The 24798-nt window shown below is 40.9% G+C and overlaps 1 protein-coding gene across 2 annotated transcripts in view; it reads right to left on the bottom strand.

Annotated features, from left to right (window-relative positions):
• The window catches only part of SMYD3 (SET and MYND domain containing 3), a 739559-nt gene that overhangs the window by 165574 nt on the left and 549187 nt on the right, over nucleotides 1–24798 (bottom strand). For both annotated transcript variants that reach the window (XM_019976597.2, XM_070768088.1), the window contains exons 6-7: nucleotides 3241–3308; nucleotides 1392–1494 (exon numbers count right to left, since the gene is read on the bottom strand). In XM_019976597.2, coding sequence (XP_019832156.1) covers nucleotides 1392–1494; nucleotides 3241–3308 — 171 coding nt within the window. The remainder of the gene's footprint in view (nucleotides 1–1391; nucleotides 1495–3240; nucleotides 3309–24798) is intronic.

Raw genomic sequence — 24798 nt, 5'->3', positions numbered from 1 at the left:
AAGGGCAGTTCAGTGCTGGAGGTCATACTTCCTGTCCTCTGTTCCCTTCACATCTTTGCTTGGACAGTTACTCTGAGAAGCTTACGCTGATAGGTTTGTAAAGGCCCAATGACAACCTGAAAGACTATAAAACCTGTTTGCTTTCTTAACACAAAGGTAAAAATGAATCATTCTTGAAATGTAATTAATGGCCTTGCTGCTGCTGCTAAGTCGATTCAGTGTCCGACTGTGCGACCCCATAGACGGCAGCCCACCAGGCTCCCCTGTCCCTGGGATTCTCCAGGCAAGAACACTGGAGTGGGTTGCCATTTCCTTCTCCAATGCAGGAAAGTGAAAAGTGAAAGTGAAGTCGCTCAGCCATGTCCGACTCTTCGAGACCCCATGGAATGCAGCCCACCAGGCTCCTCCGTCCATGGGATTTTCCAGGCAAGAGTACCGGAGTGGGGTGCCATTGCCTTCTCCATTAATGGCCTTGAGAGTAAGTAAACCCTTGAGATCTCTCACAAGCTTGGGCTGACCTCTCTGACTGCAGAAGGATGACCACTTGCAGAGATGCAAGTGGCCGATGAGCTGTCATATGCACAAAACACACACACTATATCACACACACACACATCTTTCCCACACACATATAGTAGGAACTTTTCATCATCCAGGAAAATGATGATTAAAAAAAAAAAGTTAGCCCACCTATATCTGGAAGTAACGATGGTTAAACTAGTCTCTGGGCAGAGGTATTTTTTTTTTAGTTAATTTTTTATTGGAGTATAGTGGCTTCATGGTTCAAATAGTAAAGAATCTGCCTGCAATGTGGGAGACCTAGGTTCAGTCCCTGGGTTGGAAGGATCCTCTGGAGGAGGGCATGGCAACCTACTCCAGTATTCTTGCCTGGAGAATCCCCATAGACAGAGGAGCCCGGTGGGCTATTGGCCATGGGGTTGCAAAGAGGCAGACATGACTGAGCAACTAAGCACAGCCCGGCACATAGTTGCTTAACAATGTTGCATTAGATTCTTCTGTACAGTAAAATGAATTAGTTGTAGGTATGCGCATGTATAGCTGATTCCTTTTGGACTTTCTCCCCGTTCAGGTCACCGCAGTGCATCAATGGATGAATGGATAAAAGGGATTTGATATTTACATACAATGAATATTATTCAGCCATGTAAAGGAATGAAATGGGGTCATTTATAGAGACACGGATGGACCAAGAGAATGTTATACAGACTGAAGTCAGAAAGAGAAAAAAAATATCGTATATTAACACATATATGTGCGTAGAGGTGTTATTTATCTTTTCTTCAGCAGAAAGACAATGAAAAGCTGCCCTTCAGGCACAACTGGTTTTAATGGAAAAAGAGGTCAGCCAGTGGGAGACATGGATTCCTTACCTCCTCTCCTGCCTCAACGTCTCGGACTGCACGCAGCAAGAGGTGGGGCCCGTTGAACACAATCGAACAGTTGGGGTCACAGCTGTGATTGAGCAAAGACATACTGGCGAAAAGAAAAAAAAAAAAGGAGAATACTGTGGCTCAGTAGACAGAATCAAACATCTAAATTTAACAACTATAATGGCAAAAGACACTTTAATTTAGGGGCAGGGGGACAGGTAGGGTTGACAGTGTACCAGGGATTGAGTCCTCTCAGGGCACTAGCCTACTTCCCATGAAGTGAAAGGCTCCCTGGATGAAAGCTCATTAGGGAAATTTGTTAATAAACTTTAGGGGATGGGGAGGTGGCTGTCTCATTAGGTGCCAGCTACTAAGGCGACCCAGCATGAATATGGGGGAAAACGAACTGCCTTGCAAAGGAAAAATTTCTGAGGTAAAGGGATACCTTATTTACTTCTGAGCTAAGTAGGAAGCAGCCAAAATACCCCTGAGCTTCCCACTCGGGATCACATTTGTTGAACTCCTTCGGTGGAACTGCCAACTTCCCTAGAACGCAGGCAACCATGTTGCAGAATAATTAGAAGTACTTCCTCTTCAACAGAATGTTGAGATTATCTCACTACTAAGACCCCCATGCACTCCAGGCCATGGCCAAGTCATTTCATTACCTTGGAGGAATATCTTTTACTTTCGGGAAAGGGAATGTATTTAAGCTGCCACATTTGATAATAATTAGAAATAACTCTAAGTGGACATTCACTATGTAGAGAGCACCTTCTTAGCACACGAGCATGTTGATCAAATTTCATCATCACAATAATCTTACGAGAGTCATTTATTGATCCATACCATAGACCTGTGGTTTATAACACATGAGAAATAAGAAGCTGACTTCTCAGATTCACAGTTAATTATAAGAAAGACCCTCTTTGTATTTGGACGTTAATAGCCTGAAAACAAAATGAAATTCAGAGTGCTCGTTGAAGGGGACTCTAGCAGCTCGGCGATACAGATCACCTGGGTGAGAGCTGGAGAGAGCTCTTTGGGAGACCAGAGCCTAAGAGTGTTCCACCTCATGGAGCATTGGGGTTCAGAGTAAGGTGAAGGTCAGGTGAAGTCGCTCAGTCATGTCCGACTCTTTGCGACCCCATGGACTGTAGCCTACCAGGCTCTCCCATCCATGGGATTTTCCAGGCAAGCGTACTGGAGTGGGTGGCCATTTCCTTCTCCAGAGGGTCTTCCAGACCCAGGGATCGAAGCCAGGTCTACCGCACTGTAGGCAGACGCTTTACCGTCTGAGCCACCAGGGGTTCAGAGTAGGCAGAGCCAAAAGACAAAATGGACCCAACTGGTGCATTAGAGCAAGTTTGGTGTAATAATCATATGATCAGCCCAGAAGGCTAGGGAATAAGATCAGGGCAGGGTGGTTTACTAGCACCCACAATTTTTTTTTTTTTAATGTTTGTGGGGTTTTTTTTTTCCTTTTTGGTCATGCCCTGTAGCATGTGGGATCCTAGTTCCCTGACCAGTGATCAAACCCACACCCTCTGTGCTGGAAGCACACAGCCTTAACCACTGAACCACAGGGCACTCCTCAACACAATTCCCAACAAGAATTTAGGTCTGAGGTCTGCCTCTCCATTAATAGCATAGAACATAATGTGGGGTTATAAAACTGTTATCTTTAAAATTCACATTTTCCATTTTTCTTGTCATTTATCATTAAGTTTCAAGCTTGGCTCTCAAACCAGCTGCATGTAATAGCCTTTCTAACTACTTTTAAAAGGTTGGGGAGCTGGGTGGGAATTAAAGAGGCTTCTTCCAGTAAATGAAATAGCATCCACCCTACCTAGGATACAGGCCAACACCAACTTCCTGCATCTCTGCATTACAGATGGTGAAAGAGTTGCAGATCACCTGTAAAAACAAGAGGGAAACAGTCAGGATTACCTGTCACCTAAGAAACCTAAGAAACCTCATAAGGCAAAAGAACAAAAATTGTCAAAATAAAATGCAAGAGCCTTTTAGTATTTGCTTTGGGAAGACTCAAGCCAAACACGGATACTCTTCCATTTGTAAAAGAACATGTCTGGGACATACTTTCCTTAAGTTTGAGAACTGATGACATATGGATAATCTTTAAAAACAATATTTTTCTGTCAATATCATGGTGACACAATAAAAAGGTCATGATATGATGCATGAAAATCTAAATAGTATGTAGCATATAAAGAAGGCTGAGTGCTGAAGAACTGATGCTTTTGAATTGTGGTGCTGGAGAAGACTCTTGAGAGGCCCTTGGACAGCAAGGAGATCAAGCCAGTCAATCCTAAAGGAAATCAACCCGGAATAGTCATTGGAAGGACTGATGCTGAAGCTGAAGCTCCAATACTTTGGCCACCTGATGCGAAGAACTGACTCACTGGAAAAGACTCTGATGCTGGGAAAGAATGAGGGCCGGAGGAGAAGGGGATGACAGGATGAGATGGTTGGATAGCATCATTAATTCATCGGACATAAGTTTGAGGAAACTCTGGGAGATAGTGAAAGACAAGGAAGCCTGGTGTGCTGCAGCCCATGGGGTCACAAAGAGCTGGACACGACTTAGTGACTGAACAACAATGCAGTGTGTGATCCCGTTCTTTAAATATACACACAGACACACATACATATATTTATATATATATATATATAAAAAATTTGTATACATTTAAAAAAAGAACTTTGGGTGGTTAAATGCAGAAATATCAACATCAAATATCAACATCAAAAACAACCACCACCACCACCACCACCACAAAACCCTCAGGCTTAAACCAGCACAATCTAATCCTCTCCATCAAGTATTCAAAATTCAGAATAAATAATCTATTTATTGAGAACAAAGTCTCATCTCATCATGTTAGATTTTTCATGCAAACAAACTGCATATAGTTTCCAAATGCCACTGTGTATCTGGGGAATAACAGCAACTTGTCTTTTATTCCTACAAAGGGTGAAGTACATCCTGAGTAAGTCTGCGATCCAAGCTGGTGACCAACCATATGAGCACAGGAAGTAATTCAATCAGGCTATGTACGGCACTGACTTGGCACATGGAACCCCACACTGAGTATACAGCACGGTCCTGTATCCCATGAGGCGATGGGGCAAAAGAAATAAAAGATGCAATCATTGCACTTGGGGAATTTAACACCTATGGAAGGGCATACAGAACCATGGAAAGAGCAGTGGACTTAGAAAATCTAGGGCCTGGCCATAAATCCTGCCTCAGGGAGGTATTAGGGATAGAACAAGAAAGAAAAAAATAAAAATTCCTGCCTTCATGGAGCTTAAGTACTAGCAGGGAAGATATGAATATTTGATAGAAAAATGACACATGTGGATAAATGCTAAGAAAGAAATAAAGGGCAGAAAAAGGTGTTCAGGAAAGTTCTTTAGGACAATTAAGCAGAAATCTGAAGGAACTCTGGAAATGAACATGTGTGTATCTAGGTGATGATGGTTCATGTCACAGCAAGTGCAAAGGCCCTGAGGTGGGAATGCTCTCGGGTACATGGCCAAAGCAGAGTAGGTAAGAAGAAGCGGGGTGGGATATGAGATCAGAGAGGTAGCTAGATCATATAGGGACTTATAGCCAGGCCTGGATTTTACTGTAAATGAGACAGAAAGCCACTGTGTTTATTCTGACCAAGGAGTGACTGGATCTGGTTTCTGTTTTGAAAGGATCACCCTGGCTGTTCTGTAGTGAATGGCTATAGAAACTCACAACTGGAAGTAGAGGAAACAGTTAGGAGACCAAGCCAAGAGCCCAGGCAAGAGATGATGGTGGCATGGAGGCTGGTAGCTGTAGAAATGGGGAGGAGTGGGTGGTACTGCTGATGGATTGCTTATGGAGATGAAAAGAGCCAAGGATGATGTTCAAGTATGGAGCCTGAACAAGACTGCCATCGCCATATCTGTGAAGAAGACTGTGAAAGGAGCCAGGTTTGGTTACTGGAGTTGGGAGGAAGTCCAGTGGCTTTGTTTTAGTGATGCTAAACTTGAAGTGACCTATTAGACATCAAGCCAAGACTAAGAATCAGCAGTTGGGGTTCAGGGGAACAGTTAGGGCTAGACACTGACACTCAGGACAAAACAGAACAAAACCCATCAAGAAGAAGACAGAAAAGGCCACCACAGACTTGAGATGAACCAGTGTCTACAAATGGATCTGGTTTGTTGTTATAAAGTTTCTGCAAAGGAAAAAGCAGCAATAGGAATTTCTCTAAGTCAGCATTACGTGAAAGAACATAAAGTATGAAAAAGCATTCAGTCCTTTTAGTCTCTTTCACTGTTCCAAAGAACTCTTAGATGAAATCTAGTGCAACCTATCATGATTTGGCATTTTTCCTCTACAAGTCTGATAAGACTGCAGTTTTAAGTCAGGAAATAAATTGGTGTACATATACATACTTTAGACACACACACTCATTAAATTGCTTTAAGGGCATCTGTTTCATATTAAGCTGCAACAGTGTACTGCCTATACATATTTATGCATAAAATGGATGTTAAAAATACACGACAAAAGATCCTGTGCTTTGTTTTTGAAACTTCATAAATATTTTTAAATGGGTATGAATCTTTTAGGGGGAAATATACATTAGAACATCTATTTTAAATGTGTAATCAGGACTTTACCTAAAACAATTCACCAATGAAAAGCCAGGTCAAACAAATCTAATTTACTAACTTTTGAATCAAACCAAAATTAAAAATTTATAAGGAAACTGAAGGTTTTTTTCCACAATAGGCATTCTGATGGAATTTTTAAAAAGGACAAGCTAACAAGGGGAAATATCAACTTGGCTCTCTCTTACTTCAGGAAACTCTTACTGATCCCAAGACATAGCTGACTTTTACTTATCTCTTTAGCAGCATTTATCGCACTGAATCATTTATCCATTTACTTGACACAACTAGATCATAAAATACTCAGAGGGTGCTGATAGAGTTTCATTCACCACTGCATCTCCCTGCCTAGCACAGTCCTGGCACATGGAAGACACTAAGAAACATTTTTTTCCAATAGATGGTTGTTTGGGTGTAGACCTTAGCGTACCCAGAGAGTCATTATCCAAATAGGGTATGAGAAGATGCCAGAAACAAATCAAAAGTATCCTGTGGGTGTGAAGAAGGGGAGATGGATGTAATTCTGTACCATGAAAAAGAATAAGTAGAAGTTAACCTTCCATCTCTCTTGTCCTTAGGCATCCAACTTTTATATTTTCTGCTCATATTTCTTTGTCCATTCTTTCTCTTTATTCCAGCTCACTTTTGTCTCGTCCTCTTTTCTTTCAGTTCAGTGAAGGGGAAGGCAGTAGTATTCATCAGAGGAGCATTAAGGACTTGTTTAATTCTCTGCTTAAAATGCCAGAGGTCCAGTACATTGAGCACAAAATACGTATTTGGAAAATGAATGAACCAGTGAATAGATAGGTGATGGTCCTTCACTTTCCCTTTCACTTCTCTTCCATCTTTTCTTTTTATTGTTTATTTTCTTCCCTTCTTTTCCTATTTTCACTATTATCAATCTGTCACCATCTCTCATTCTGTCCCACTCCACAATATAAGTAGGACTGTTTTAAAGTTTTATTTAACAAATTCTTAACAAGTCCCTCATTTGTATTCTGAGAGCTGTTATGTGCTAGTGTTACTGAGCTGGCAAAAAAAAAAAAAAAAAAAGAAGTTTAATTTTTTGCATACATCTACTTTTATTTAAAAAATATTGGTTCCATTCAGTAATATGTGATTTAAGAAAAGTGTTACAGGAATTCGTTTGACATATATAACTGATAGCAATGGTGGATATGAGTTAGCCCTCAGGTTTTATCTTTTTTGCATGAAATAATAGGTAGATAATATTTCCATATGTGCACTACTAAAATTTGAAAAGAATTTCTTTTTATACCAAGAGATAAAAGAATGTATATGGAGCCAAAAATAAAAGTTTAGACATTTTCCAAAATATTATCTCTATATAAAACATTTTCTTAGGAAATTAAACAGGTTAAACAATTAATGAATATTTCACACAATAGAAAAGCCTATTAATGGGATTATAGCTAAGAAAGCAATTAGGTTAAAAAAGTAGTTTTAAAAACTAAGCTTGACTATTACTATAAGAATATTTCCCATGACATGAAACTAAAACATACATTTAAAGTATTTTATAATTATTGAATATAACATCATGTATACTCTTTATAATTTTTCTTTTGAAATAACTGAAAGTGTTTATAAGATAAACTGTAGCCTTTCTAGATGGTAAAAACTTAGTGAATGAGTAGAAGTAGCCATAGAACATCTCTGTTTTGTAAAAACAACAAAAACTAAAGTGAACTTTAAAATATTCTATAAACCAAATTCTTAAGTCATTTTGTTCGTGTTCTAGGTCCAGAACCTGACATTTTTGTTTTGAGTTTAAAAACTTCTCTAGAATATTGGAAATAAAAGTAAAAATAAACAAATGGGACCTAATTAAACTTAAAAGCTTCTGCACATCAAAGGAAACTATTAGCAAGGTGAAAAGACAGCCTTCAGAATGGGAGAAAATAATAGCAAATGAAGCAACTGACAAACAACTAATCTCAAAAATATACAAGCAACTCCTACAGCTCAACTCCAGAAAAATAAACGACCCAATCAAAAAATGGGCCAAAGAACTAAATAGACATTTCTCCAAAGAAGACATACAGATGGCTAACAAACACATGAAAAGATGCTCAACATCACTCATTATCAGAGAAATGCAAATCAAAACCACTATGAGGTACCATTTCACACCAGTCAGAATGGCTGCGATCCAAAAGTCTACAAATAATAAATGCTGGAGAGGGTGTGGAGAAAAGGGAACCCTCTTACACTGTTGGTGCGAATGCAAACTAGTACAGCCACTATGGAGAACGGTGTGGAGATTCCTTAAAAAACTGGAAATAGAACTGCCTTATGACCCAGCAATCCCACTGCTGGGCATACACACTGAGGAAACCAGAAGGGAAAGAGACACGTGTACCCCAATGTTCATCGCAGCACTGTTTATAATAGCCAGGACATGGAAACAACCTAGATGTCCATCAGCAGATGAATGGATAAGAAAGCTGTGGTACATATACACAATGGAGTATTACTCAGCCATTAAAAAGAATACATTTGAATTAGTTCTAATGAGGTGGATGAAACTGGAGCCTATTATACAGAGTGAAGTAAGCCAGAAGGAAAAACACCAATACAGTATACTAACGCATATATATGGAATTTAGAAAGATGGTAACAATAACCCTGTATACGAGACAGCAAAAGAGACACTGATGTATAGAACAGTCTTATGGACTCTGTGGGAGAGGGAGAGGGTGGGAAGATTTGGGAGAATTAAATTTATCTATCTTTAAAAAAAAAAAAAAAACACCAAAAAAAAAATAAAATAAAGAGAATGCTCTTTGGAACTCAGGGAAGGCTTAAGAGACTAAAGCCTTTTTCTACAAATAAGAAATGGGGGACACAGAGGGGCTTTTGTACCCAGGAGGGCCCCAAAGGATCCTGTTCAGCTTCAGTGACTGTCTCCATAGTTTTCTCTTTTCTAGATTTATTAAATAGAATCATATGATATGTAAAAAAAAAAAAAACAAACAAACAAAAAAAACAAACTTCTCTGCAGCAGTCAATACCACTTATTTAAATTTCAAATCTTTTGGGTCAAATTTTCTGAACTAGAAGCCTTCTATTATAGTGCCAGACAAATGAAGATGTTTGAGACACAGGGGGAAATCACCAGTATAATGGCTTTTAATGGCAAAGCTGAACAGCTATAAGAGAGCTTACCACCAATTCAGAACAGAGTAATTCTACACCCTAATAGGAGAAGCCATCCACTTCCCAGCTGCCCCCACCCAGCCCAATTACTGATTTTTACAAAGAACTGAGTCTTGTGCGCAAGTAGCTTTAGCTGGTTTCTAGCCTACTTCAAAGAATGCTTTCAATTTCAAAATATATAAATTTTAAAACACATTTAAACATAAGGGAACTCAGTTTCTGAACCGAATATAAAGTGGTTTCCTCAAAGACCATCTGCATCTCCTTAAAAATTTCTCTATTTGAAGCATAAATAGAATGCTCATGACACAGGACTTTTGACACATAGAGTTTATTAATTAGAGTACCTTTTCAAAAGGAAGTTTACTGCACTTAGTTTTATTAAGCTCTGTGGACAGAAGGAAAGGAAGAAGAGTAGGCAGGAATGAAAACCAAAAGCAGGGGTTTTCATTCAAAATAACAGCCCTCCCCGCTACTCCTTGAACTAACAATTCTCTAACTTCACAAGCAAGATAAGCATTTTAGTCAGGGAATATTATTCTCTTTCCATAGAATATGATATTTTATTGAATAGAGAATTCTTTCCCAACATTCTCACGAGCCTTAAGAGATTAAAATCTTTATTTCTTTCTCCCTCCAATCTGCATGGCAAATATTTATCCCTCTTTCATGACTCAAAGCAGGCCTTTCCTAATACCTCACTCCTTCCTTTGGTCACTCATTTACAGTCTTTTCCTAGCCTTGAAGATGAAGGTTTTGCAGTCTCCAGACCATAAGAACAACGGGAGGAGACCAGGCTGCGGAAGAAGTTTTCTCAAAAGACAAAATCATAAATCCCAGGATCCACAGTGTTCCCCAGGCTTACAACAGTAAGGATGGTTGCGACATCTGTTTCTATCAGGACTTTTAACAATCAATATACAAGACAAGTGCTTCAGTATATTTATTTGCCCTTTATCAGGAAGTAGCTGGCGAGCCTGTGTTGTGTTGTAAGCAGGCTGTAAGGAGGTGGGGGCAAACCAGTCTGCTTGAGATCCCATCACTGAGCCACGTCTCTGCTGCACTGCAAGCCCCGTGGAAGTCTGACATTATAACATTTACTAATGTGCTATTTCACTTGCAAACCTAATGGATCACTGGTTAAAGATAGCAAGCAAGGATTGCAAGCACGAACACACAAAAAAATAATTCTATAAATAAATTATATAAATAATTCTATAAATCTGATTCAAGATGTTCCATATGATGACTTTGATCTGGTTTAAATTCTTACATAGCACCTCCAGACATTTCTAGTGTTTAGAAAATGTTAGAGAATGTATAATGAGTACATAATCTTGAGAATGTATAATGAGTACATAATCTTATTTTTAGCAGGTGACATGAACTCTATTAAAGTCCTGTGCATGCTGTGCTAAGTCGCTTCAGTCGTGCCCAACTCTGTCCACTTGCAGAGTGTTGTCACCTAAAACCTTCTCTCTTGCTTCATCACTTAGAACATGAAAATTGTGAAATCTAATCTAACTGGATTTTGAAAAGTAAATGATAGTAATGGCAAACATCAGGTCACGAAATCACGATACTAAGGCCAAATCAAAAATACTCATTTAAAAACCTATTTGTTGACACTGAAATAGATGGGGAAACAGTGGAAACAGTGTCAGACTTTATTTTATTGGGCTCCAAAATCACTACAGATGGTGACTGCAGCCATGAAATTAAAAGATGCTTACTCCTTGAAAGGAAAGTTATGACCAACCTAGACAGCATATTCAAAACCAGATACATTACTTTGCCAACAAAGGTCCATCTAGTCAAGGCTATGGTTTTTCCAGTGGTCATGTATGGAGATGAGAGTTGGACTGTGAAGAAGGCTGAGTGCCGAAGAATTGATGCTTTTGAGGTGTGGTGTTCGAGAAGACTCTTGAGAGTCCCTTGGACTGCAAGGACATCCAACCAGTCCATTCTTTTTTTTTTTTTTTTTTAAATTTTATTTTATTTTTAAACTTTACAAATTGTATTAGTTTTGCCAAATATCAAAATGAATCCGCCACAGGTATACATGTGTTCCCCATCCTGAACCCTCCTCCTTCCCCATACCATCCCTCTGGGTCATCCCAGTGCACTAGCCCCAAGCATCCAGTATCATGCATCGAACCTGGACTGGCAACTCGTTTCATACATGATATTATACATGTTTCAATGCCATTCTCCCAAATCTTCCCACCCTCTCCCTCTCCCACAGAGTCCATAAGACTGTTCTATACATCAGTGTCTCTTTTGCTGTCTCGTACACAGAGTTATTGTTAGCATCTTCTAAATTCCATATATATGCATTAGTATACTGTATTGGTGTTTTTCTTTCTGGCTTACTTCACTCTGTATAATAGGCTCCAGTTTCATCCACCTCATTAGAACTGACTCAAATGTATTCTTTTTAATGGCTGAGTAATATTCCATTGTGTATATATACCACAGCTTTCTTATCCATTCATCTGCTGATGGACATCTAGGTTGCTTCCATGTCCTGGCTATTATAAACAGTGCTGCGATGAACACTGGGGTACACGTGTCTCTTTCCCTTCTGGTTTCCTCAGTGTGTATGCCCAGCAGTGGGATTGCTGGGTCATAAGGCAGTTCTATTTCCAGTTTTTTAAGGAATCTCCACACTGTTCTCCATAGTGGCTGTACTAGTTTGCATTCCCACCAACAGTGTAAGAGGGTTCCCTTTTCTCCACACCCTCTCCAGCATTTATTGCTTGCAGACTTTTGGATCGCAGCCTTTCTGACTGGTGTGAAATGGTACCTCATAGTGGTTTTGATTTGCATTTCTCTGATAATGAGTGATGTTGATTCTGAAGAAGATCAGTCCTGGGATTTCTTTGGAAGGAATGATGCTAAAGCTGAAACTCCAGTACTTTGGCCACCTCATGCGATGAGTTGACTCATTGGAAAAGACTCTGATGCTGGGAGGGATTGGGGGCAGGAGGAGAAGGGGACGACAGAGGATGAGATGGCTGGATGGCACCACTGACTCGATGGACGTGAATTTGAGTGAACTCCGGGAGTTGGTGATGGACAGGGAGACCTGGTGTGCTGCGATTCAAGGGGTCGCAAAGAGTCAGACACAACTGAGCTACTAAACTGAACTGATGGTCAATTAATCCACAACAAACGAGGCAATATTACACAAAGTTGAAAAGATAGTCTCTTCAACAAAGGGTGCTGGGAAAACTGGATGGCTACATGTAAAAAAATGAAATTAAATCATTCCTTAATACTATACACAAAAAGAAGCTCAAAATGGATTAAATGCCTAAATGTGAGACTGGACACTATAAAACTCTTAAAAAGAACATAGGGGAAAAAAAAAAAAGAACATAGGAAGAACAGTCTCTGACATAAATCACAGCGTTATCTTTTTCAATCTGTCTCCTAGAATCATGGAAATAAAAACAAAAATACACAAATAGGACCTAATTAAACTCAAAAGTTTTTGCATAGCAAAGGAAACAATAAACAAAACGAAAAGACAACCCACAGATTAGGAGAAATTATTTGCAAATGATGTGACCGACAAGGGCTTAGTCTCCAAAATTTATAAATGGTTCATGAGGATTAACTTCATCAAAACAAACAACCCATCCAAAAAGTGGGCAGAACCTCAACAGACATTTCTCCAAAGAAGACATGCAGATGGCCAAGAGGCACATGAAAACATGTTCAACATCGCTAGTTATTAGAGAAATGCAAATCAAAATTAAAATGAGATATCCCTCAGTTCAGTCACTCAGTTATGTCCGACTCTTTGCGACCCCATGGACTGCAGCACCCAGGCTTCCATGTCCATCACCAACTTCCGGAGCTTCCTCAAACTCATGGCCATTGAGTTAGTGATGCCATTCAACCATCTCATCCTCTATTGCCCCCATTCTCCTCCTGCCTTCAATCTTTCCCAGCATCTGGGTCTTTTCCAATGAGTCAGTTCTTCCCATCAGGTGGTCAGAGGATTGGAGTTTCAGCTTCAGCATCAGTCCTCCCAATGAATATTCAGGGCTGATTTCCTTTAAGATTGACTAGTTTGATCTCCTTGCAGTCCAAGGGACTCTCAAGAGTCTTCTCCAAAACCATAGTTCAAAAGCATCAGTTCTTTGGTGCTCAGCTTTCTTTATAGTCGAACTCTCACATCCATACATGACTACTGGAAAAACCATAGCTTTGACTAGATGGACCTTAGTTGGCAGAGTAATGTCTCTGTTTTTTAATATGCTGTCTAGGTTGGTCATAGCTTTTCTTCCAAGGAGCAAGCGTCTTTTAATTTCATGACTGCAGTCACCATCTGCAGTGATTTGGGAGCCCCCCAAAATAAAGTCTGTCACTGTTTCCAATGTTCCCCCATCTAACTACCATGAAGTGGTGGGACAGGATACCATGATCTGTTTTCTGAATGTTGAGCTTTAAGCCAACTTTTTCACTCTCCTCTTTCACTTTCATCAAGAGGCTTTTGAGTTCCTCTTCACTTTCTGCCATAAGGGTGGTGTCATCTGCATATCTGAGGTTATTGATATTTCTGCCAGCAATCTTGATTCCTGCTTGTGCTTCATCCAGTTTGGCATTTGGCATGGATATTCCCTCACACCAGTCAAAATGACCATCATCAAAAAATCCACAAACAATAAGTGCTGGGAAAAGCATGGAGAGAAGGGAACCCTTCTACATTGTTGGTGGGAATATATATTGGTACAGCCACTATGGAGAACAGTATGGTGGTTCCTTAAAAAACTAAAAACAGAACTACCAGATGACCCTGCAATTCCACTTCTGGGGATATACTCAGAGAAAATCATACTTTCAAGAGATACATGCACTCCAATGTTCATTGCAGCACTATTTACAATAGCCAAGATATGGAAGCAACCTAATGCCCATTGACAGAGGGATGGATAAAGATGTGGGGGGGGTGTGTGTGTGTGTGTATGTGTATATATATATATATATATAGAGAGAGAGAGAGAGAGAGACAGACAGACAGACAGACAGAGACAGAGAGAGAGAGAGAGAGAGAGCAAGTGAACAAGCTTAGTTGGTACAAAATCTGCCTGTAATGCAGGAGACCCCTGAAATGCAGGTTCGATTCCTGGGTCAGGAAGATCCGCTGGAGAAGGGATAGGCCACCCACTCCAGTATTCTTGGGTTTCCCTTGTGGCTCAGCTAGTAAAGAATCTTCCTGCAATGCAGGAGACCTGGGTTTGATCCCTGGGTTGGGAAGATTCCCTGGAGAAAGGAAAGGCAACCCACTCCAGTATTCTTGCCTGGAGAATTCCATGGACTGTATAGTCCGGGGGGGTTGCAAAGAGTCTGACACAACTGAGTGACTTTCACTTTCAGCCATTAAAAAGAATGAAATAATGTTGCAGCAGCATGGATGAACCTAGAGATTGTTATACTGAGTAAAGTAAGACAGAGAAGAAATATCTTATGACATCCCTTACATGGGGAACCTAAAAAGAAATGATACAAATTAATTTATTTACAAAACAGAAACAAATTCACAGACTTAGAGAACGAACTTATGGCTGCTGGGGGGAAAGATGGTGAGAAGGGATAGTGAGGCAGTTTGGGATCGACACATACACACCACTCTATTTAAAATAGATAACGTGCAAGGACCTACAGTATAGCACAGGGAACTCTGGTCAATGTTATGTGTCAGCCTGGATGGGAGGGGAGTTCAGGGGATAATGGATATATATGGTTGAATTCCTTTGCTCTTCACCTGAAACTATCACAATATTGATAATTGGCTATACTACTACTATTAAGTCGCTTCAGTCGTGTCCAACTCTGCGACCCCATGGACTGCAGCCTACCAGGCTTCTCCGTGGGATTCTCCAGGCAAGAACACTGGAGTGGCTTGCCATTTCCTTCTCCAGTGCATGAAAGTGGAAAGTGAAAGTGAAGTCGCTCGGTCGTGTCCGACTCCCAGCGACCCCATGGAGGAGCCCACCAGGCTCCTCCATCCATGGGACTCTCCGGGCAACAGTACTGGAGTGGGGTGCCATTGCCTTCTCTGATAATTGGCTATACCTCAATACAAAATAAAGAGCATTAAAAAATATGTGTTGATAAATAATGCTGTTTTGGGTACAAAACTAACTTAAAGCAAATTAAACCATGTATACCACTTGTTCAATGGAAAAATTAAAAAATTGTCCTTGTTTTAAATGAATATTCATGTATGGATGTGAGTGTTGGACTATAAAGAAAGCTGAGTGCCAAAGAATTGATGCTTTTGAACTGTGGTGTTGGAGAAAATTCTTCAGAGTCCCTTGGACTGCAAGGAGATCCAACCAGTCAATCCTAAAGAAAATTAGTCCTGAATATTTATTGGAAGGAGTGATGCTGAAGCTGAAACTCCAATCCTTTGACCACCTGATGGGAAGAACTGACTCATTGGAATAGACCCTGATGCTTGGAAAGATTGAAGGCAGGAGGAGAAGGGGATGACAGAGGATGAGATGGTTGGATGGCATCACTGACTCAATGGACATGTGTCTGAGTAAGCACCAGGGATTGGTGATGGACAGGGAAGCCTGGCATGCTGCAGTTCATGGGGTCACAAAGAGTCAGACACAACTGAGTGACTAAACTGAACTAAATGAATATTATTGATTTGGTAAATGTATTATAATACAACCCAGGTAATAATAATCTTACTTAAGTGAACTACTTTACCACATCCCATATAACAATGTATTTGGAAATGTGTGCTTCTAGACCCTAGTACATTCAAGTACTGTTTCCACAACTTTAACAGTGTCTTTCATATTTCAAGCCATGGTCACAAATAGTGTACCCTGGACATATAGAGGGCCTCTTCTGGTGGCGCTAGTGGTAAAGAGCCTGGCTGCCAATGCAGGAGACATAAGAGATGCACATTTTCCCTGGGTTGAGAAGATCCCTTGGAAGAGGGCATGGCAACCCACTCCAGTATTCTTGCCTGGAGAATCTCATGGACAGAAGAGCCTGGTAGGCTATAGTCTATGGGGTCACAAAGAGTTAGACACAACTGAAGTGACTTCACACGCATGCACACAGACATATAGAATACTCAGCATTGACTTGCCACAGCTAAAATCAACATCAAGATCAGTATCATAAGTGAAGGGACAGCAATCATAAATTTGGGCTTTCTGTTTTACATTTTCCCCCAAGGTCAAACGACCCAATGTTAGCAAATGAGGATTCAAAGAATGAAGCCCCTTTAGATATCATGTTTGCTTTCTAAAATCCACCCACATTTTCATTTTTCTAAAGGCTTTACTCACAGCAGAACTTATTATATCTTCAACAACTGTCCTTGATAATAGAAAGCCAAACAGAAATGATATTCACAAATTTGCCCATTGTTCTTTCCCTGGGGATATTAACCTGGCATTTCACCTCCTTATAAGTCATCTGATGAAAAAACCACTTACTGTCGATGTCTGTCAAGTATGTATAAAAATACAAAGTCCTGGAACATGATTTCCATTGTTTAATTTTCCTCCCACATCCTGAGGCTCAGAACTACTATGATATTCTTAAATAATTTATTACAGGATATTGTAGGTTTCCATAGCTCTGACATAAGAGTCTTTTCTGTTAAAAATTTCATTGAGTCACGCTCCTATCCAAAAAGTTTATGACCACAGTGAACTCAACTTTTTTCCACAGAGCACACTTAAAGATTCTTTTGTTTGACCTGAATCGCAAAAAATGTTCTCTTACATGATCATCTAGTTTCATTATTCTCTTTCCATGTAAACAGAGCAAAAATCTACCCGTGGGCAGTCGAGTATTCCTTGTTGTAATTTTTCTGAAAGTGTGTTAGTCGCTCAGTCGTGTCCAACTCTTTGTGACTCTATGGACTGTAGCCCGCCAAGCTCCTTTCTCCATGGAACTCTCCAGGCAAGAATACGGGAGTGGGTTGCCATTTCCTTCTCCAGGGGAGCTTCTGGACCCAGGGATTGAACCCAGGTCTCCTGCATTCTAGGCAGATTCTTTACCATCTGAGTCACCAGGGAAGCCAATTTTTCTGAGCTCCAGTGCTCCACTTCTAAATGAAGTATGCTAGGTAATGTGCATCACCTGACTGAGCCTGAACTGGACAGAGCAGAGTATGCCTCAAATCATCTGTGTTTTTCCATCAAGTTAATGGAGAAAAAGAAAACTACAGAAAAATACTCCACGTGAAAGGTAATACTGAGCACTAACCAACTGCTTAAAATGAAAGATAAATTCACATGTGAGCTAAGGTTACGCTCACCATGTAGAAATTAAGGTGAGTATTCTTTCCAGGAGAAATGTTGGCAGGTGAGGGTTTATCATCCTGATCACACCCGACATCTCAGGGAGTGAAACCCCAGAAGCATATATTTCACCTTATACCACATGAAGTGTGCAGGGCTCCTCTACAAGCTGCACGAACCTGTACTAGGGTGCTTTGGGGACTAGGGTTTGAAGCTGTTTCTGGCAGGCAATGGCCACGGTTGAGCAAGCACTTCAGTGGGTCAATCCCTGTGTGGTTTTCCACACCTACCCGATCCCTGGACACTGCCTGTTGATCCATGTGAGCGGGAGCCAGGAAGAAAGGACACCAGACTAGACAGAGTCACAACTCTACTCCTGTGGTCCAGTGTGTGGAATGAAGCCCCGGGATGACAGTCCCTCTTGTGATCTTTCAAGGTGCGCCCCTTTATATTCAGAAACACAGAGTCAAATAAAAGAGAAGGTAAACCACCGCTTCATCCCCGCCCAACCCCCTTCTCTAAGAGGTAATCAGCCTTTCCCCTGCTTCCTCCAGCCACTCTTACAAACAGATACACAGGACAGATGGGTGGGATTTCAAGGCAAGGACCCAAGGTAATTATTTGTCGTTTCTTCTGGTGCCATTTTAAATTAAACAGCATAATGCATACATAAATGCATACTATTCCCAGCCTCTGTTCTGACCAAGAGCCTGAGTTGGTGACTGGATAAAACACCAGCACACGCCCTGCACCACTTTGGTGGTAAGCTACAGAGATTCCTAAGGGAGGACCCCTCTCCCCATTCAGACTTCATCAGAAAGTGAAGAGGAGGGTTATCTGGAAAAGCAGATTAAATATATCTTTTCTTCTGTAACGTGCATTGCTGAAAATAAGGCTTGCTAGTCTTGGCTAGGGTGTGGGACTCTGTAGCAACAAAGCAATATATTGTTGTTCCGTTGCTAAGTCATGTCCGACTCTTTGCAAACCCATAGACTGCCACACGCCAGGCTTCCTTATCTTTCAGTATCTCCTGGCATTTGCTTAAACTCATGTTCACTGAGTCAGTGATGCCATCCAACCATCTCATCCTTTGTCACCCCCTTCTCCTACTGCATTCAATCTTTCCCAGCATCAGGGTCTTTTCCAGTGAGTCAACTCGTTACATCAGGTGGCCAAAGTATTGGAGCTTCAGCTTCAGCATCAGTCCTTCCAATGAATATTCAGGACTGATTTCCTTTAGGATTGACTGGTTTGATCTCCTTATTGTCCAAAGGGCTCTTAAGAGTCTTCTCCAGCACAAGTTTGAAACCATCAATTCTTTGGTGCTCAGCCTTCTTTACGGTCCAACTCTCACATCTATACAGGACTACTGAAAAAATCATAGCTTTGATTATATAGACCTTTGTTGGCAAAGTGATGTCTCTGCTTTTTAATGATGTAATGCTTCTAGGTTTGAAGCATGAGCTTTAAAAAGATCTTCCCTGTTATTGTTTGAGGTTTTGATCTTCCTTGCGTAAGGAGGTCATTTATCTTTGTAAACACATAAAACATTTTTGCTTTCTCCAGTTTTCTGTTAATGGTGAAAGAATGGAAGTGAATAAAGTTCTACTGATTCTTGAGACACTAAAAAAATTTAAAAGAAAGAAAAAAAAAAAAGATAGACAAGCCCTGGGCTAGGGAGAGAGGCTAACTATTGGACTTGAATCTGGTCCTGACCAAATCTTCCAGTCTCTTTCCCAGCACTGGCCTCTCACGCTGCCTTTGAATTTTCCACTCTTAATACCTTGACATCTCTGTGGGGCGGGCCAATCTTTCTGTCTAGAATTGTCCCCTCTCCTTTTCCCACCTATTGAATGCACTCCCACTGATCCTCTAAGGTTCACCTGAAAAATCTTCCCTCCTGGGAGGCCTTTGGACTTGCCCGGCTGGGAAGTGAGGCCCCTTGGCCAGCAATCCTGCCGTGCTGTTCACACATCCACTGCCACACTCGATGCAGGACATTATGACGAGTTCTGTACGCCTGACTTCCAGGAGGGTAGATCTTCCATTTTATTCGTTTTCTCCTCCTGGCTCAGACAGGTCTGATACAATGAGTATGTTAAAAAAATATTTGCTGAATGAATGATCATGGACTGAGTACATTAGTGACTCTGTTAGCTTTTGTGATTTTCATATAGAAATGTTCATAAACCAAGGCAATCATCACTGTACAATCAAAAAAAAAAAAAAGTTCTCTTAACATCCTCCACTCTTCCACCCTTTTCTCTCCCTCCCCATCTCCATTCCTTCCTACAACAAAGTCACTCAGCAAATCACATAGACAGGTTCTAGAACTGTAACAGGACATGCAGTCAGACCCTGCGCTCAAGGACTCTGAGACCAGCAGGCAAGACAGCTGTATGAACTACATCACACGCAAACTGAACTAATGCCCAGTGGAGGGGTCCCTAGCTGGGCTGGGTCACGTCAGGGAAGGCTCAGTGAAGATCGGATGCCTAAAGAGGGACCCGGAACCTGGAATCACAAGGATAACTCAAACTTCTAATTCCTTCTGAGACAAAGTGGGAAAATATTGACTTAATCATCAATTCTAAAAATCCATTTCCTAAGATTGAAGAAAACTGGCATAAACTTAATACCTATACAGACCCCTTTGACTTTAAAAAGTTAAAGGTGGTGACATCTGATAACGGCAGATATTACAAAGGAAACACCAACAAGTAAAAGGAATAGGGGCTTAGGATTTTGCCAGATGGTAGGAAATACCCACCACATTTCTTTCTTGGTTTAAAAAGGTCCACAAGCCTCTGATATGTACCTTGTTTTCACTCCATATTGTGGAGAGGAGAAAAAAAGGATCTAACTGTTTTCTCTGAAGAACCAGAAAGGGTATACTTCAATTTAAAAAAAAAAAAAGAAAGAAAGGAGATGCAGGAAAAGCGGAATGCAAGGTGTGGGTTCACACCACTGAACCCACAATTTTCCAGCACAGCAAAGCCATGACTAAACCTAAATGTGCTGCCGGAGAGCCAGCTGACACTTCTGCGGTGCCCTTGGATGCACTTCTCACTGGATCTCGTCTACTTTTCCAGTCCACCAATGAGCTATGAGTACCGTGGCTTCATTATCAGGAGGAGAAAAAGCAGGCTCAGAGAGATCAGTGCATGTTCTCTGGGACAGATTCACTTGCTCTCACACAGCAGCAAAATGTAGTTGATCTTAGCGGAAAACTTGGTCCTGGAGGAATTATACACAGGACAGACTAGGAGAGGGGGTTCACTGAAAGGTGAGATCTGGAAGGATGATGTACCAGGGCCTTCAGATATGAGGACTTATTCATTCATTTATTAAGGGCCTTATATGTACCAAAAGCTCAGCTGTTAAAGAATTCGCCTGCAATCAGGGAGACCCTGGTTTGATTCCTGGGTTGGGAAGATCCCCTGGAGATTTTGATAGGCTACCCACTCCAGTATTCTTAGACTTCCCTAGTGGCTCAGCTGGTAAAGAATCCACCTGCAATGTGAGAGACCTGAGTTTGATCACTGGGTTGGGAAGATTCCCTGGAGAAGGGAAAGGTGACCCACTCCAGTATTCTTGCCTGGAGAATTCCTTGGGGTCACTAAGAGCTGGACACAACTGAGCGACTTTCACTATGCACCGAAGCACCAGGAGCAAGGAGCAAATGCTACCCCTTCCACCATTTTGCCTGGTGATCCCAGTGAAACAAGCAAGTAAAAACAAATGTCACGTTTCTCTCCAGTTCTGACAAATTTGAGCCTTCCTCAGCCAAAGATTATTTTCCTGACTACTGACCATATTTCTTTATAAGTCACTCTGTCAAAATACAAGTTGCAATAATGCAGGGCACCACTCTGATCTGTCAGGTCAATTTAGAAACACACGAGGCCACTGCTCTTCCACGGCCCTAAGAGGCGGGCTGGCCTCCCCATCCCCTGATCATTCACACAAAGGATTGCTGGGGATTACTGAAGACCAGCTGGGAGATGTCAAGTAAAATGGATGGCTTTTGAATTTTCCACTCTCCCACTGTCTGACTGCAGCCCACCGCCTCCACCAAATTAGTGCCATGAAGAGAGGGATGCTCTCTCCCAGCACAGTCTGGAAAGATCAATCAGCTATAAAAGAGCAAGTGGCTGAAGAAAGAAGGAGAAAATAAGGCTGAGGATACTCTGTCACATGACTGTCATGGTAGCTGCAGGCACTCACACAGGGAGGGATCAGAGACAGAATCTGGAAAGAACTCCTTCCCACGTGGTCCTCTCTCTGAAATAACCATGATCGCTTTCTCTTCTTTCATGAATGCCTTCTGCCTTCCCACTTGATCACATTTAAACATCAGGGAATCTGTATTTTTTATGTGGGATGAAATGTGCCACATTAGGTATGTGCCTGCATTACTATGGGCTTCCCTGGTGACTAAGTTGGTAAAGAATCTCTGCCTGCAATGTAGGACACCCAGATTCCATCCTTGGGTCAGGGAGATTCTCCAGAGAAGGAAATGGTAACCCACTGCAGTATTCTTGCCTGGGAAATCCCTAGACAGAGGAGCCTGGTGAGCTACAGTCCATGGGGTCGGGGGACCTAGACACGACTTAGCGACTAAACCACCATCACTGCATTTCTACACTATTGGCCAATTAGTTTAGATTAGGAAGAGCCCAAAAATAAAAGACCAGAATTTATCAGAAAGCTATAAACTAGAGGAATTGTGAGGATTAAATGAGATAATACATGCAGGCCTCGGAAAGTCTCCTGGCACACAGGAAACTTAGTGAATAGGAGCAAGATCATTATTACCACCCAGTTTATTAACTATAAGACAAACTCAATAATTAGTAAGATACACCATTATATACACCACTAGGAAAAAACACTGGAGAAGGAAATGGCAACCCACTCAAGTGTTCTTGCCTGGAGAATCCCAGGGACGGGGAAGCCTGGTGGGCTGCCATCTATGGGGTCACACAGAGTTGGACATGACTGAAGTGACTTAGCAGTAGCAGTAGCAGCAGGAAAACACACAACCAAACTAGGTTAGATTGTCAGTCATATAAAACAGATTCCGATTTCAGAGATGTAAAATTATAAAAAATATGCAGCTTGGAATGAATAAAATACAACATCACTCCGTAGAACTCCAGGTTCATGGAAGAACATCAATTGATGTCGATAAACAGCTGGTATCTGAGGATGTCTGTGTCAGCACAGCCACATCACGCCCTGAGTTCCTGACCTCTCAGATCCTCTCCCACCAACAGACTAGGTTGCTCCCCTTGACTCTTACTATCACTCAAAGGCATTCACTACCACAGTCAGTCCATTGTTTTCACCATCTTCTGAATCCATCATCACAAAATAGACTATTGCCAGTCACTCAAAACCCAAAGGACAATCATGATATAAAGTTACATCACTTGAGCCAAGTCAACTGTCTTGCAAATTTAGCTATACTCTGGAGGCTGACCTAATGCACATATGTTCCCAATATCTTCTTTCAATACTCAGTTAAGCAGTGCAATTTCCCCTGGAAAGGAATTTGTTAAAGCCCAAACTCACATTTCCCCCCCACCTACCATATAGCTCTCTCTAAAGAACCAAGTGAAAGCACTTTTGAGGATAGTTTGGGTAGAGACCCTGCAGACAGATTTCAAAGCCACTCATCATTAGCCTGACAAGTCATACAGATAGGAATTGAATGCTCCAGAATCTTAGGAAGTTTTCAAGAAGAGTACTGGCCTTCAAGACTACTTAACACATAAGGAACTGAGAAAGACACACAAAGACACGAACAGAAACCACACAGGACTTGGAGAAAGAAAAGGCGTGTTGTTTCTACAACACCCTTGTCACTTCACTGCCAAAGGGTGGGTAATCTTCTAAAGCCTCAGCCAGAGTCCTCGGTGACCAAGAGGGCACTGCATTCCTTGGTTATACAAATATCTGAGAGTGAAATGTCCACTTAATGCTCACCTTATCATAATGCAAATATACTCTTAAGATATATTTTTAAGAATACTTCTTCATGACCATACACAAATCCTAACTATTAAAACTCAGATTATGCTGCCTGTGGTCTGGCCATTCAAACTCCCCACTTCCTTTGCATTGTCCTTTATAATGATCACACTCAGAGTTGCCTACACAAAGAAGAAACATCTTAACTTCCTAATTTGTGAGATCCAACAGTCCACCCTACGGTCACAAAAGAGTCAAGTTTTCCTTTGCTTAGGTTATACAATTTTAATTAGTTTTTTAAATGAAAAATAAAATTCCAAATGATTCTTTCTTTCCCTCCAGCCTTATTTTGCACGTACGCTCTCATTTTCTAGCAACATCTAAATGCAAAACAGAACATATTCACTGAAGGAAACAGAGTTTGATAATTAAAGCAAATAGAACCGAATTTGCATATGTAAGGTTTCCAACTTTGAATTTAGAGACAATGAGTAGAGAATTAATCTGCTGTTTGTGAAAAAAAAAAAAATCAGTACGTTATCAATGGCAGGAAAAGAAATGTTGGTTTCAAAGAAAATAACACAGAAATATTGCTATGGGAAGATTATTATTACAAAGACAGTTTGAAGGGGAAAAAATAAGCCAAAGCATTATCAATAAAAGATAAGTTCACAAAACTGAAATGCAAGGATCATTTTGGGAAATGGTACAAAAACGAAATAGAAAGGAAAAAAGCATGAAAAGGAGATTAAGGGAATAGTAAGTTGATAACAAAAAAGTTACAAGGATAGTAAACATAAGTATGAGAATTACTGATTTCTAGTATGTATTTGGCTTGTCCTGAAAAAAAAGATTGACAGGAATAGGAAAAAAGACAATGATTTTTACATGACTGCCTGATAATAATTCAGTCCAGTGAGTCAGAGAGTTGATTTTCAGAAGCAAATCAATGAAGATGCAGCTTACAGGTAAATGGAGGGAGCACAGTGTGGTGGGCACTATTGCTACCACTGTTCTAATCTGAGCAGGTTGTGATACAGGCTCCCCAGATGCTCCTGCTACTGATTAAAGACAGGTATCTCCCCGTCCCCATCGCTTCCACCATGGCGAAGATTCTGTGCAAAAGAAACACTGAAAGTCGACACGCATAACCATATGTTTTGTAATACGGTGTAGACAGAGCAAGCTTTACTAAGCTGAAGGCAAACAAAGCATCGGCTACCCACAGCAGCAGAGAGCTGTAAAACTCTTTCTAAAATGAAGAGCCTCAACTTCCCAAATGCCCT

Source organism: Bos indicus, chromosome 16, assembly GCF_029378745.1.
Source record: "Bos indicus isolate NIAB-ARS_2022 breed Sahiwal x Tharparkar chromosome 16, NIAB-ARS_B.indTharparkar_mat_pri_1.0, whole genome shotgun sequence".
NCBI lineage: Eukaryota > Metazoa > Chordata > Mammalia > Artiodactyla > Bovidae > Bos > Bos indicus.
Note: the sequence above shows the minus strand (reverse complement) of the source record. Positions and strands in the feature narration are given on the sequence as shown.